The 10,955-nt window shown below is 54.5% G+C and overlaps 1 protein-coding gene across 1 annotated transcript in view; it reads right to left on the bottom strand.

The window, feature by feature from the left end:
* LARP1 (La ribonucleoprotein domain family member 1) overlaps positions 1-10,400 on the bottom strand; it is a 119,666-nt gene extending 109,266 nt beyond the window's left edge. Inside the window, exon 1 of the mRNA XM_019505959.1 lies at positions 10,369-10,400. Coding sequence (XP_019361504.1) covers positions 10,369-10,400 — 32 coding nt within the window. The remainder of the gene's footprint in view (positions 1-10,368) is intronic.
* Positions 10,401-10,955: the final 555 nt, after the last annotated feature.

The following is a 10,955-nucleotide window of genomic DNA, read 5'->3' on the forward strand; positions in this document are numbered from 1 at the left end:
CCTCTCCCGACCCCGCTGGCTGCCACTGCCTGGGGAGCCCAAAGCTCTCGATGGCATTGCCAGGTCTGCCCTTGACATGGGGAAATAGCAGCCGTGCAACCCGGGCTGGCCCTTCAGACGTGGGTTGGGTCCTGATCCCAAAGATCGGGGCAGGAACAGAGCCGTAGCCCCCCTCGGACCCGGTCCTGCCCGCTTGGGGGGTTTCCTCCGCGCTGGGGGGCGGCGTGACAGCAGCGAGCTGGGGGTCTGCTTTTTCTCAGGGACGGAGCCGCGGAGTGGAAGGGACGGGGCCGGCGGGAGCGAGACACAGATCCCCGGGCAGGAGAGCGACGGAGGCCCTGGCACCAGCCGGGTGATTAGGAAGGAGGGGAGGCACTTGATAGGGATCACAGGAGGAGTCGCTCCAGAGATCCCTCGAAGCAACCCCGCGGGAAGGGGAGCCATTAACTAGGTGCCTCCTAAGAGAAGGATTAAGTGTACGTGCCCGATAAGGGCTTGGGAGGGTGCAGTCCTGCCCCCCAGCCCCCTTCTAGCAGCCAGGTGGGGTCTCTCAACATCATCGACGTGGGACCCGATCCTGGGAGGTGCTCAGACTCCCCTTTAAACCCCCCGCCGCTATGCCAAGAGGAGTGCCAGGGCAAAGCCCCAGTGAATGACCAGAGCTTCGCCCCGGGACAGGGGTAACAGCCCCGCCATCGGGGAGCCCGGTGCAAAGTGCTCACATCCCAGGTGATGCCCTCCAACGGCCCTGCCGGCTTTCACCCATCCAGAGGGGACCGGCGTGCTCTTCGCCGCCAACCTGCCCGGCGACTGCTTGCCGTCCGACCGCCGCGGCTCACTATGGACGCTGCTTCAAGGAAAACGTCTCATCGGCGCTTGCACCGGAGAAGACTCGCCTCCCCTCGCGGCGGCGGTGGGTTCAGGGTGAATGACTGCTTCCAGCTCTCACAAGTGCATCACGATACCTGCTTGCTATTTCTTTTATTATTTCTATTTATGTATTGCTTCTTTTTAAAGCCCGAGCTCCTGGAGTCATGTGAGCAGACGGGAATTTCAGCTTCTATTAGTCAAAGGAAGTTGTTAAACAAGCATGAAATGATTTCCTTTGGGGGGAAAGAAAAAGATTATTTTATTTTATTTCTCAGTCTCGTGGGTTTCTTTGACAGGGGTTCAGGGGGGCCTGACTTGGGACTTTTCTTTTAATAACTTCACGACAACTTACAGAGAAGCTCAGCGCTGTGAGTCACAGGGCCACGCTTTTGCACGCTCTGCGGGATGCGATTCAGATGCAGCGATACGGCTTGGTTTCAGGCCTGCGGCCCACGTTAACGCAGCCCCACGAGCTCTCAATCCCTTTGCTCAATGGCCGAATGGCTGGACATGCTTTCTGACAAGATGCAGCATGAATCGTCGCTCCGGTGGTTCAAAAGGTTTGGAAATTGTGTTCAAACCCTGTCGTGCGCGCCCATTAGCAAATCCCATGCAGAAGGACTGCATTGAGCCACCAGCAATTATTTTCCTCTCTTCTTGCGGGCTAATGAGCTCATCAGGAGCCCCTAGTGGCATTACTTCCTTGCAAATCTCTGCAGCCAATCTCTTCTTGTATAACCTCGGGCTATATTACGCTGCTCCAAAATGCTGGGCGACCACTGGAGGGACGTGGGACAATGGCACGGTTGGCTACGACATACAGCGCTACGGAGAAGGAGAATAATGGTTTCTTGCAACGCGTCAGGCAGGAGCGGAGAGGAAAGGATGCAGAAGGTTTCCGGTCTTTTCTTGGGATGTATGTGGGTGAATTTGATGCTCACAATAAGGATGGAGAGCACGTTGCTCACTCCGACCTGCTGCTGGTTGCTCTAGAAACATGTGCAGGAGTCAGATGCCCCAAAGAAAACCTCTCATGACTTACAGCAAGGGGATGGACTCCTACTTCCTCCACTGCTGCAGACTCAGGCCCGTTACACTCTCCCTCGAACACAGACCCCCATGCGTGACACATCTCCAGCTGGAGCCCAGCTTGGAGCAGAAAGCCCTGCACGCTCAGCTCGCTGGCCTGGTCGCAGCAGAAAGGGGCTGAAGTCAGCATCCTTATCGGCAGCAGAGCCCCGATGACTGGGCTAGCCTCCCCGCGCCCCAGCACCTCCGGGGAATCAGCGCCGCAGGCAGAGGCCGTTATTGTCCAGATGAGGACCTTTGACATCTCGCAACAACGACTCTGCTCGAAGGAGATTGCCTTTCTCCGCAGCTCCCCTCGGACGCAGCAGCGCTCCCGCACGCACACCTGGCCGCAGAGCCGGCCTGCCGCACCGAGGGATTAGCAGGGAACAGCTCTGCCGATGATGCTCGTTGATAGCTGGGGCTGGTGTGGGGGGGGAAGCATTTTCTCTCTGGGCTACAGCAGGGCAGGAGCTGCTGCTGGACTTGCAGGGCATGTTAAAAAGACCAGGCTCAGCACAGAGCATGGGGCTGTGCGGGGGGTAGGTATGATGGGCTCCTTTTGATACTGTGGATGTGCCCTGGGTGTGTGAAACACAACAGCATGTTGCATATCCACAGCACCCCCGAGCCCGAGCAGAGACCCGTCATATCCACCAGCGCAGGGGAGACAGGGCAGGCGAGGAGTGCTGCGGTCTGGTGGACAGGGCACTGGGCTGGGATCCGGGGGATCCTGAAACGCCGGCCACCTCCGCACCCGCCCTGCGTTCACACTCGCACGGTCGCCGCTGAGACAGACGCAAGCAGCTGAAGCGACCAGCTTGCGAGCACCCCCAGGCTGACGCGCGCCTGCGCCAACTCCTCGGCAAATCCCGGCATGTCAGGGAAATGCCCGTGGGGCGCTGAGGTCACCGTGCAAACGGCCTCGCCAATCGGGGCACGATGATGATTGAAACCAAAACCCAAGCCAAAATCACTGGATAATTTATTAGCACCTCTTGCCTAACTAGCTCCCCTGGGCCACCAGCCCCCGGCCTCCAGCGGGAAGTGCCAAGAACAGCATCTGCACAGAAATCATGTTACCTTTTGGCCTGAAAGGGGACCAAATTGCTCCTTATTAGCATTGCACATGGTAAGAGAGGAAGGGGCTGGCCTGCACCCAAGGAGGCCGATAGCTGGGCTCCCAGTGACCCCGGTGGGGTGAGCTCAGGCCCTAATGGGTTGCTGCATTCAGTTCCTTGAAGGAGCAATTGGATCAGATGTTACTAGTTAGTATAATGCGACTAACGAGCTCCTGTTCTTACTGGATTACTGTGCCCACTCGCCCATAGTTCATTACAGCCCTGGAGCCGTAATCCATGAAATCTGATCTCCCCAGCTCGCTCCTAAGCCGGGTTAGAAGGAAAACACCTTTCCAGAAAACCTGCGGAGGGAATAAATCTCCGCCAGGCTGGAAGGTAACGACAGCCGACCCGCTAGACAGCCAGTCCGCTCCACGCACGCGTGCACGCTGGGAGCCGCGGGGAACGAACCAGCACGACGGAGCAGAGTTTTTCTGGGAGAGAAATGAAATAAAGAGGCTGGGAGATGGAGGCAGGCAGCTCCGTGGTTACAGCAGGGATTGCAACCTGGAGCAGGGAACAAACTTCTCGGCCAGAGCCGCAGGTGTGCTTTGAATGCAAGATCAGCCCCCCTGACGGCCATTTGTGTATTGGCACACGGTACAGGCAGCCCTGATCTAACCGACACGGGCGGGGGTGTTAGCATTAACATGACAAATCACGCGCTTACTTACATAGCCAGGGCTGGAGGCACAGACTGCGTCCTGCTCCGTGTTTGTACAGCACCTGGTGCAACGCGGTCCCCATCTGGGACTGGGGCTCAGGACCTAGGGTAATACAAACAAAAAATAGTATCAATATCCCCATTGTACAGCTAGGCAAACTGAGGCGCAGAGGGTCCAATCTGAAGCCAGGCAAGGTGATAGGAGTCATTCCACCGGCTCCAGTGGGACTGGAGTCAGCCCCTAAGGGACTTCTCTTGGATCACAAAGGAAATCCAGATGTTTCCCAAGCCCCAGCTCACAGTCTCCACCACGACACCCCGTCCCAGATGCCTTGAGTGGAGCTGTTTAAATTTTGCACACACGATGCCACGTGAAGTCACTCCGGGAACCGCTCACAGAATCAGCAGGGCCCGACAGCCGGCTAACCTTCTCCATGAATGAGCCCCCGTCCTAAGGACGCGGCGCCGGTAACTGCCCAGGCCAGTGAGAGCAAATGCAGGGAGACTAGACTCACCCTGCTTGGTAAACCCCACGGCCACATTTTGCAGTGGTTTTGAGGGCTACTGGAGCTACCTTTTGAATTCCCACCTGTCCGAGGACCAAAGCCGGCGTACGACCCAGGGCCCGGCTAGCATCAGGGACACGCTGCATTTCGAAACACGGCCTCTGATATTTTTCTCTCCAGTGATGCTGGCATTTAGCTGACATAGAAGTGCCCCTTGAGCGTGCTCAGGGCAAGGGTCCTTTCCTGCTGGCCCTCTCCCTTCAGAGTCTACCCACCGCCTGGAAGGGGACACGGTAACACTCGGGAACTAATTGCAGCCCCCCCGAAACACCCGCTAGGCGTATCTTGGGCAGCACTGCTGGGAAGTGGCCTGCAAAGGCATGTACAGGGAGCAGAAGGGCATCTACCGCGGACACAGAACAGCCCCTCGGAGGCAGAAGTCTCTCCGGAGGTGAGAGAAGCAAAGCCTGGGTGCAAACTGGCCTGGGCCTGATGCACTCCCATGCACCCCACAACCAAAGCCGGGAGGGTGGGTGGTCAGGTCACGTTTGCAGCGTCCCTTCCCAAGAGCCCTGGGGATGTTCTCACTGCAGCCGGCACCGACGCGGCGATCGCGAGCCACATCAGGAATGCACGCGAGCTTTGTCCCGGAGCACATGGAGCCCCTCTTTGCTGCTTCCACAGGTAATTGGCTTATCTAGAGGGGAAGAAAACCTTCCCCTCACTTGTCCTGAAGTGCAGCTTGAACGGCTTCTCATTCCACAGGGGTCCCAGGGGGTAGCTTGATGGTATGTGGGGCCCTATAAAGGATGTCCGGTGATGGATGGGGCTTAACGGGACACCTCTGCGCAGAGCCGCCCTGCACAGCTCGGCGCCGGGAACCGAATGCCAGCGCTTCTTGATGGCCTGGGGTTTTCCTGAACCTGCCCACTGCCCAGGACAGCAAGCTCAGCAACTGTGCACGGGGCTTGCTGCAAAGGAAACGATTGCTCACCTGCGAGTCACTGGATTTCCTGTCTCGGCGCAGTCACCTGGGGGGTCCCTGGAAGGGCTTATGCATTTCCTTGCAAGATCCACCCTGCCAGCAAGCGCAGACACCTCGACTTCCTTGAAAATGTATAGGCTGGATAGAAACAGGCACGTTTTGGGAGCCTGTAGTACATGGCATGCATCCTAGAGAGAGGGGGAAAGGAGGCAGAAATGATTGGAAAAGCAATGAGACAAGTGCATGTGCACGCGTGACAGAGACATCCCTGTCGCCTTCCACAGGTTTTGGAGCAGGACCTAGGGCTTAATACGGGAAGGGCCAGAGGCCTGTGCCAAAGGGCCTGTTTCTGGCACCAGCCCCCACAGCAAATGACCACCTTGGTGGAAGGCTGGAGATGGAGATCTTTTATTGGTCATCTCATCTCACGTAACAGGGGATGTTCCTGTTACCCATCTCGTCTTACTTAAACACTTGATGCACAAAGAGACTCGGGGATGCTGTCAGTCCCCCAGTTCCAGATTTGAGAACGAGAACAGCAGCACGCATGAAGGACAGGTCCAAAATGAATAACAGCCGCCCGCATACCACTGGGACCCTGCCTCTCTAGCTTTCTTTGCAGAGCAGTAACGGATGAGCAACTACTGCCACCCCATTCATACAATCACAGACAATGAGGGTTGAAGGGACCTCAAAAGGTCACGTCCAGTCCAAGCAGGACCAGCCCCAACTCCATCATCCCAGCTGACGCTTTGTTGAGCCGGGCCTTAAAAACCTCCAAGGATGGAGACTCCCCCACCTCTCTGGGTAACTTGCTCCAGTGTTTCACCACCTTCCCAGAGAGAAAGTTTTTCCTAATATCCAACCGCAACTTCCCTTGCTGCAGCCTGAGCCCATTGCTCCTTGTCCTGCCATCTGCCCCCACTGAGACCAGCCCAGCTCCATCCTCTTTGCAGCCCCCCCGCAGGGAGGTGACGGCTGTTATTCAATTGCCCTCGGTCTTCTCTTCTCCAGGCTAAATCAGCCCATTTCCCTCAGCCTCTCCTCACCAGTCCTGTCCCCCAGCCCCACAACCATTTTCACTGCCCTGAGCTGGACTCTCTCCAACTTGTCCACATCCTTTCTGCAGTGGGGGGCCCAAAAACTCAGCCCAGGACTCCAGACAGAGCTGTGTTCAGAATTGATGGACCCATTCACTCCAGACGGGACTTGAACCCCCAGCAAACCAGTGCCTCAGGCTGCCCAGGTGAGTGAGATGCTTGCTACTCGCCTCCCAGTCAGGATCCTCACCTACAACTTAAAGCATTTGCACCCATCCTACCAAGTCATTTCCAAGTTGACTCACGGCCCCAGCTCCATGCTGAAGTCAACGCGTAGGCATCCAGGAAGCCGCACGAGGTGCTCAGGACCAGTTGAATTGCCATATTGGGCCATGCCGGGCACCGTCCTCTGCAGAGCAGTTAAGGGGTTATTCGAGTCTGAGCGCTCGCGTTTATCCTGCGGGGATGACACAATGCAGCTGAGGTACGTGCTGTTTGGGGCAATGCCTGCCAAGCATCTACCTGCTGCTTATTACTCATGCCCAGCGCTGTACAGAGCGCGTTACCTGTAAGACTGCAGCGGGGACAGACAGCTCTCTGCAAGCAAAGTACATTGGCAAGCGCCCGGCCTGGAATCTGAAAAAGCCCCTTGGAGATAGTCCTACAGAATAAATACTTCTTATCCAGATCCTTCCAGGCAGGCATTGGTACCTCTGGAAAGGCAGGCTTGTGCAGACTCCAAACTCAGAGAAATGTTTGACAGAGCCGCATACGTATTCCAAACATTGTTTGATTCATGTTTTAAAGCCTAACTTGCAAACATACTTCCGCAGCTCAGACATCAATCACAGGAAATATGTTCTTATAAACAAAGTGATACAGACTGTCTCTTCCACCGATACCATATGCAGGTCACTGGGTAGCACCCCAGGAAAGGAGCTTTCTGGCACGGCAGCTGAATAAAAACCTTAAAAAAAAAAAACAACAACCAAAAAACAAGGAATGCAGGTAGCTTGAGAAACAGGCTGGAATTAGAGCAATAGAGACACGTTAACAGCCTAATGAAGAGTCATAGACTCAAAGAAAATGAGGCTGGGAGGGAGCTCAGGAGGTTGCATCTACGCCAACCCCCTGCTCCAAACAGGACCAGCCCCAACTACATCATCCCAGCCAAGGCTTTGTCTACCTGGGTCTTAAACACCTGCAAGGATGCAGACTCCAGCACCTCTCTAGGTAACCCATTCCAGTGCTTCACCACCCTCCTCGGGAGAAAGTTTTTCCTAATATCCAACCTCAACTTCCCTTGCTGCAGCTTGAGCCCATTGCTCCTTGTCCTGTCATCTGCCCCCACTGAGAACGGTCCAGCTCCGTCCTCTTTGCAGCCTCCTACAAAGTGACCTACCTCATTCTGATGCAAGCACAGAGCTGGGGGTTGCCTGTCGTCTACAGCAGTGGTCTCCAAACTTTTTTAATTGCGCACCCCTATCAGTAAAAAAAATTTTGAGCATGCACCCCCAATATCAAATATTAGTAAAGCTTAATTTTTTCTTATTTTTTTAGATAAAGAAATAAATATAAATACAAGTTCTAATATTTTCTTCCCGCACCCCAACGGATCGTCCTGCACGCACCCCACTTTGGAGACCACGGTTTTGCAGAGTGGTGGCTTTGAACTTGGATCCACTGCTGAGTTACCGACCCCAACCCCGCAGCCCTCTGATGCATGGTCGAGTGCTGGGCAGGCCCTACAAATGTCACCGATGACATTGCTTGGTCTTCCCTTGATTATTATCCAGGAAGGTGCGCGGCATCATCTGCCAGCTGGGAATGATTCAGTCCCAGATTTGTAAAGCGAAGATCTCTCACCTTGTTCTCAAGGGCCGGACCCTTGTATTTCTGTTGCAAGTGCATCCAGGATGGCCCAAGTCTGTCCTGAAATGGACCCTGCTGAGGCTCTGAAGCCAATTTGTTGTTCACAGACCACTAAATCCTGGGCTTCTCTGCAGGGAGTGTTTACAAGGGCTGCCGCGGCTACATGTTGTGGTGCCGGGGGTGGGTTTGCCATGCCCATACCTCTGGGCACAGTACGGCCAGAAGGAAATTGTTCCAGACAGGCATTTAAAAAGCAACTTCTGTCTCCTACCGACATGGCATAGTCCAGCCAAAGACTCCCCGATGCTCCGGCCAGTCCCTACCCCAGCCACGTCACCGCGAGCACATCTTCAAACGAGCTGGCATCATTGCCGATGTACAGTATTGACTCAAATGCTTGTACCTATGAATGAAACTATGAACATATCTAAAGGGTCTAACAGAAAACCGTCTGACGGCAGCGATGGATAAGGGGCGAGGGAGTGGAGAGTTTAAACGCTTCGTTCACTGTGACCATTATTATTAACCACTGATAGCAGCGGTTCTTAACCTTTTTAGGTTCAAGACACCTCACATAGATGTAAGGCACCCCTTGGAAAGTGCCAGCAATTAGTTTTCACTCTTTTTTTCCCCAAAGAAAAAAAATAGAGCAGTTTTTTTGATCTCAGAAAGACTGCAATGAGGGATTTCTACTGGAAACTCTGGGTTTATCTTGAGGACCGTGTTTGCACACCTAACAGTCCCAACACTTGAAAGGATCTCCTGGCATCTTGGCTGAGAGTCACAGTCCACATAGTGCCCGTCAGCAAGAGAGACTCCTCTGATATGAAGCACACGGCCTTGATAAGGTGGATATTGGGTCCAAATACTTTAAAATGACAGCAGCTTTTCATGGGGCCAAGGAAAATCTCCCTTCTCCTCTCTGTTCCTCGACATTTCCTCCTCTGCATAGAGCAAGGCAGGCAAAGCAACGCTTCAATACCATCACGGGATGAAAAAGCCAGCGCTCGCCTTGCAATTCTCTCCATTGCACCAGCATTAACATGAACGCTGCGGACCTCCTAGCACCGGTCACCTTCATCGCTGCACTTGCCGCCCATGGTTTCATAGCATACTTCCTTGCCTTTTTGATGGCACTGCCCTTATAGGACACAGTCATATAAGCCCTTTCCAGAACTACTTGTCCATGCCCATTTAAACCACATGAAAATGGTCTTGCTGGGGCTGGGTGAGAACGGGATGGTGACACCAATACAGACACTAAAGATTAAGGGTCTGTCTAATGAGTGACCAAGTGAGGAATTAAGCCATTGGCGCTCGATCCAAGGAACACATTGAAAAGTTAAGGCAGAGCCCTTTCTAAGTATTGAGTATTGAGAAGGCTGCTTAGGACACGCAAGGCCCCCATGGTGCCTGCAACTTCCCGGAGGGCCCGCAGACAAGCAGGGAGCATGCCCCACAAACCTTGAAGCTCCCACACCTTTTAAAGCAATCTTACTGTCCTTCTTCCATGCCTTGAAATACATCACTGGAAAGGTCCTGGTGCTTCGCAGTGCTGCATGTTCCTCTGCTTGGGAAAAACAGATCGGGACAAACTCCAGGGGCGAAGCTTTCCCTTGGCTGCATGAGACGGATCAGCTTTCAAGACCGCAGAATTGTTTCCTAGCGTGATCTACCCGGGTTGACCCGAAATGCTCTGTTGCCTATGAAATACAGGACCCCTTTGGGAGAGAGTGACACGCTTCAGCCCGGGGAGCGTGACGCCGACGGAGACGGAAAGGTTTAAGAGGGGATCGGGCGCTGCCTAATTCTGCACGGGGGGAGTCTGAGGCATTCAACAGTTCAGGAAAAGGAGAAACCTCGATGGGTTTGTTCAGCAAAAGCAAAGGGCTGCCCGCTGGCGTCGTGCTCATTGCTACTCATGGTGCACTGTGCACAGGAGCGTGAGCCCCTGCGTGCAAGCCGGTGGCCCTCACCTCCCTGTGCCTCCAGAGGAGATAGGCAGATTGATGCCAGCCAGGAAGCTACCCCTTTGACTGCCCAGCACAGACATTTCCAGATGCCCCAGGCCCCATGCTCCATGGCTGGTAGCCTGCACAGCTCCCCGGTGACCGTCACTCTTCCCCACGGGAACAATCCCCTGCGAGCTGGCGGTCCAACCTTTGTGGCTCATTAGGTTGGGGCTCCCAGCAAGTACAGCAGCTGCGGCTAGGTGATTTGGGGACTCACCACACAGCCCTACCTGCAGGCCGCTAGCTCGCGGTACGTCGGCATTGGGAAAGCGATGAGAGAGGAGCACGTGGGCTCAGTCCTGTCCTAGGACAGAGTCGGACTAGTGATCCCATAGCTACAGGCTTCCTAATCCTTCAGCTAATAAATCCACTTGAGCACCGGGGTGGTGTGCTCAGACTAATCTCCCAGCTCTGACAAACCCAGCCCTGGACCTGAGCCTACACAGCTCTGGTTTTCATAATATTACAAAATCCCTTCTACACTCAAGGAAGCTTTAAAAAGGTCTACGAACGGCGCCTTGTCTCCAGGGCCATTGCACAGTCCAGGAGCAGGGCGGGAGTGCTGCTGCTTGCTGTCGCGGACCTGCATTATTCAGCGATGGGCCATCTCAGAAAGACCTTATTTACTGACGTACCACGCTCACCTTTTCCATGAATATTAGTGATCAAAGACCGGGCTGCGCGTCTTAAGCGAGGGATGCAGTTCTGAGCAGCTCGGCTCAAAGGAAACGTCTTTTTTCCCTTTCTTCTGCCTTCCCACAGCAAGGCGCGTGTCTTGCCTGAGGGCGTGTGGTATGCTAATAAATACGGTATTGCC

The sequence above is a fragment of the Gavialis gangeticus genome, unplaced genomic scaffold, assembly GCF_001723915.1.
Source record: "Gavialis gangeticus isolate Ggan-Ray unplaced genomic scaffold, GavGan_comp1, whole genome shotgun sequence".
NCBI lineage: Eukaryota > Metazoa > Chordata > Crocodylia > Gavialidae > Gavialis > Gavialis gangeticus.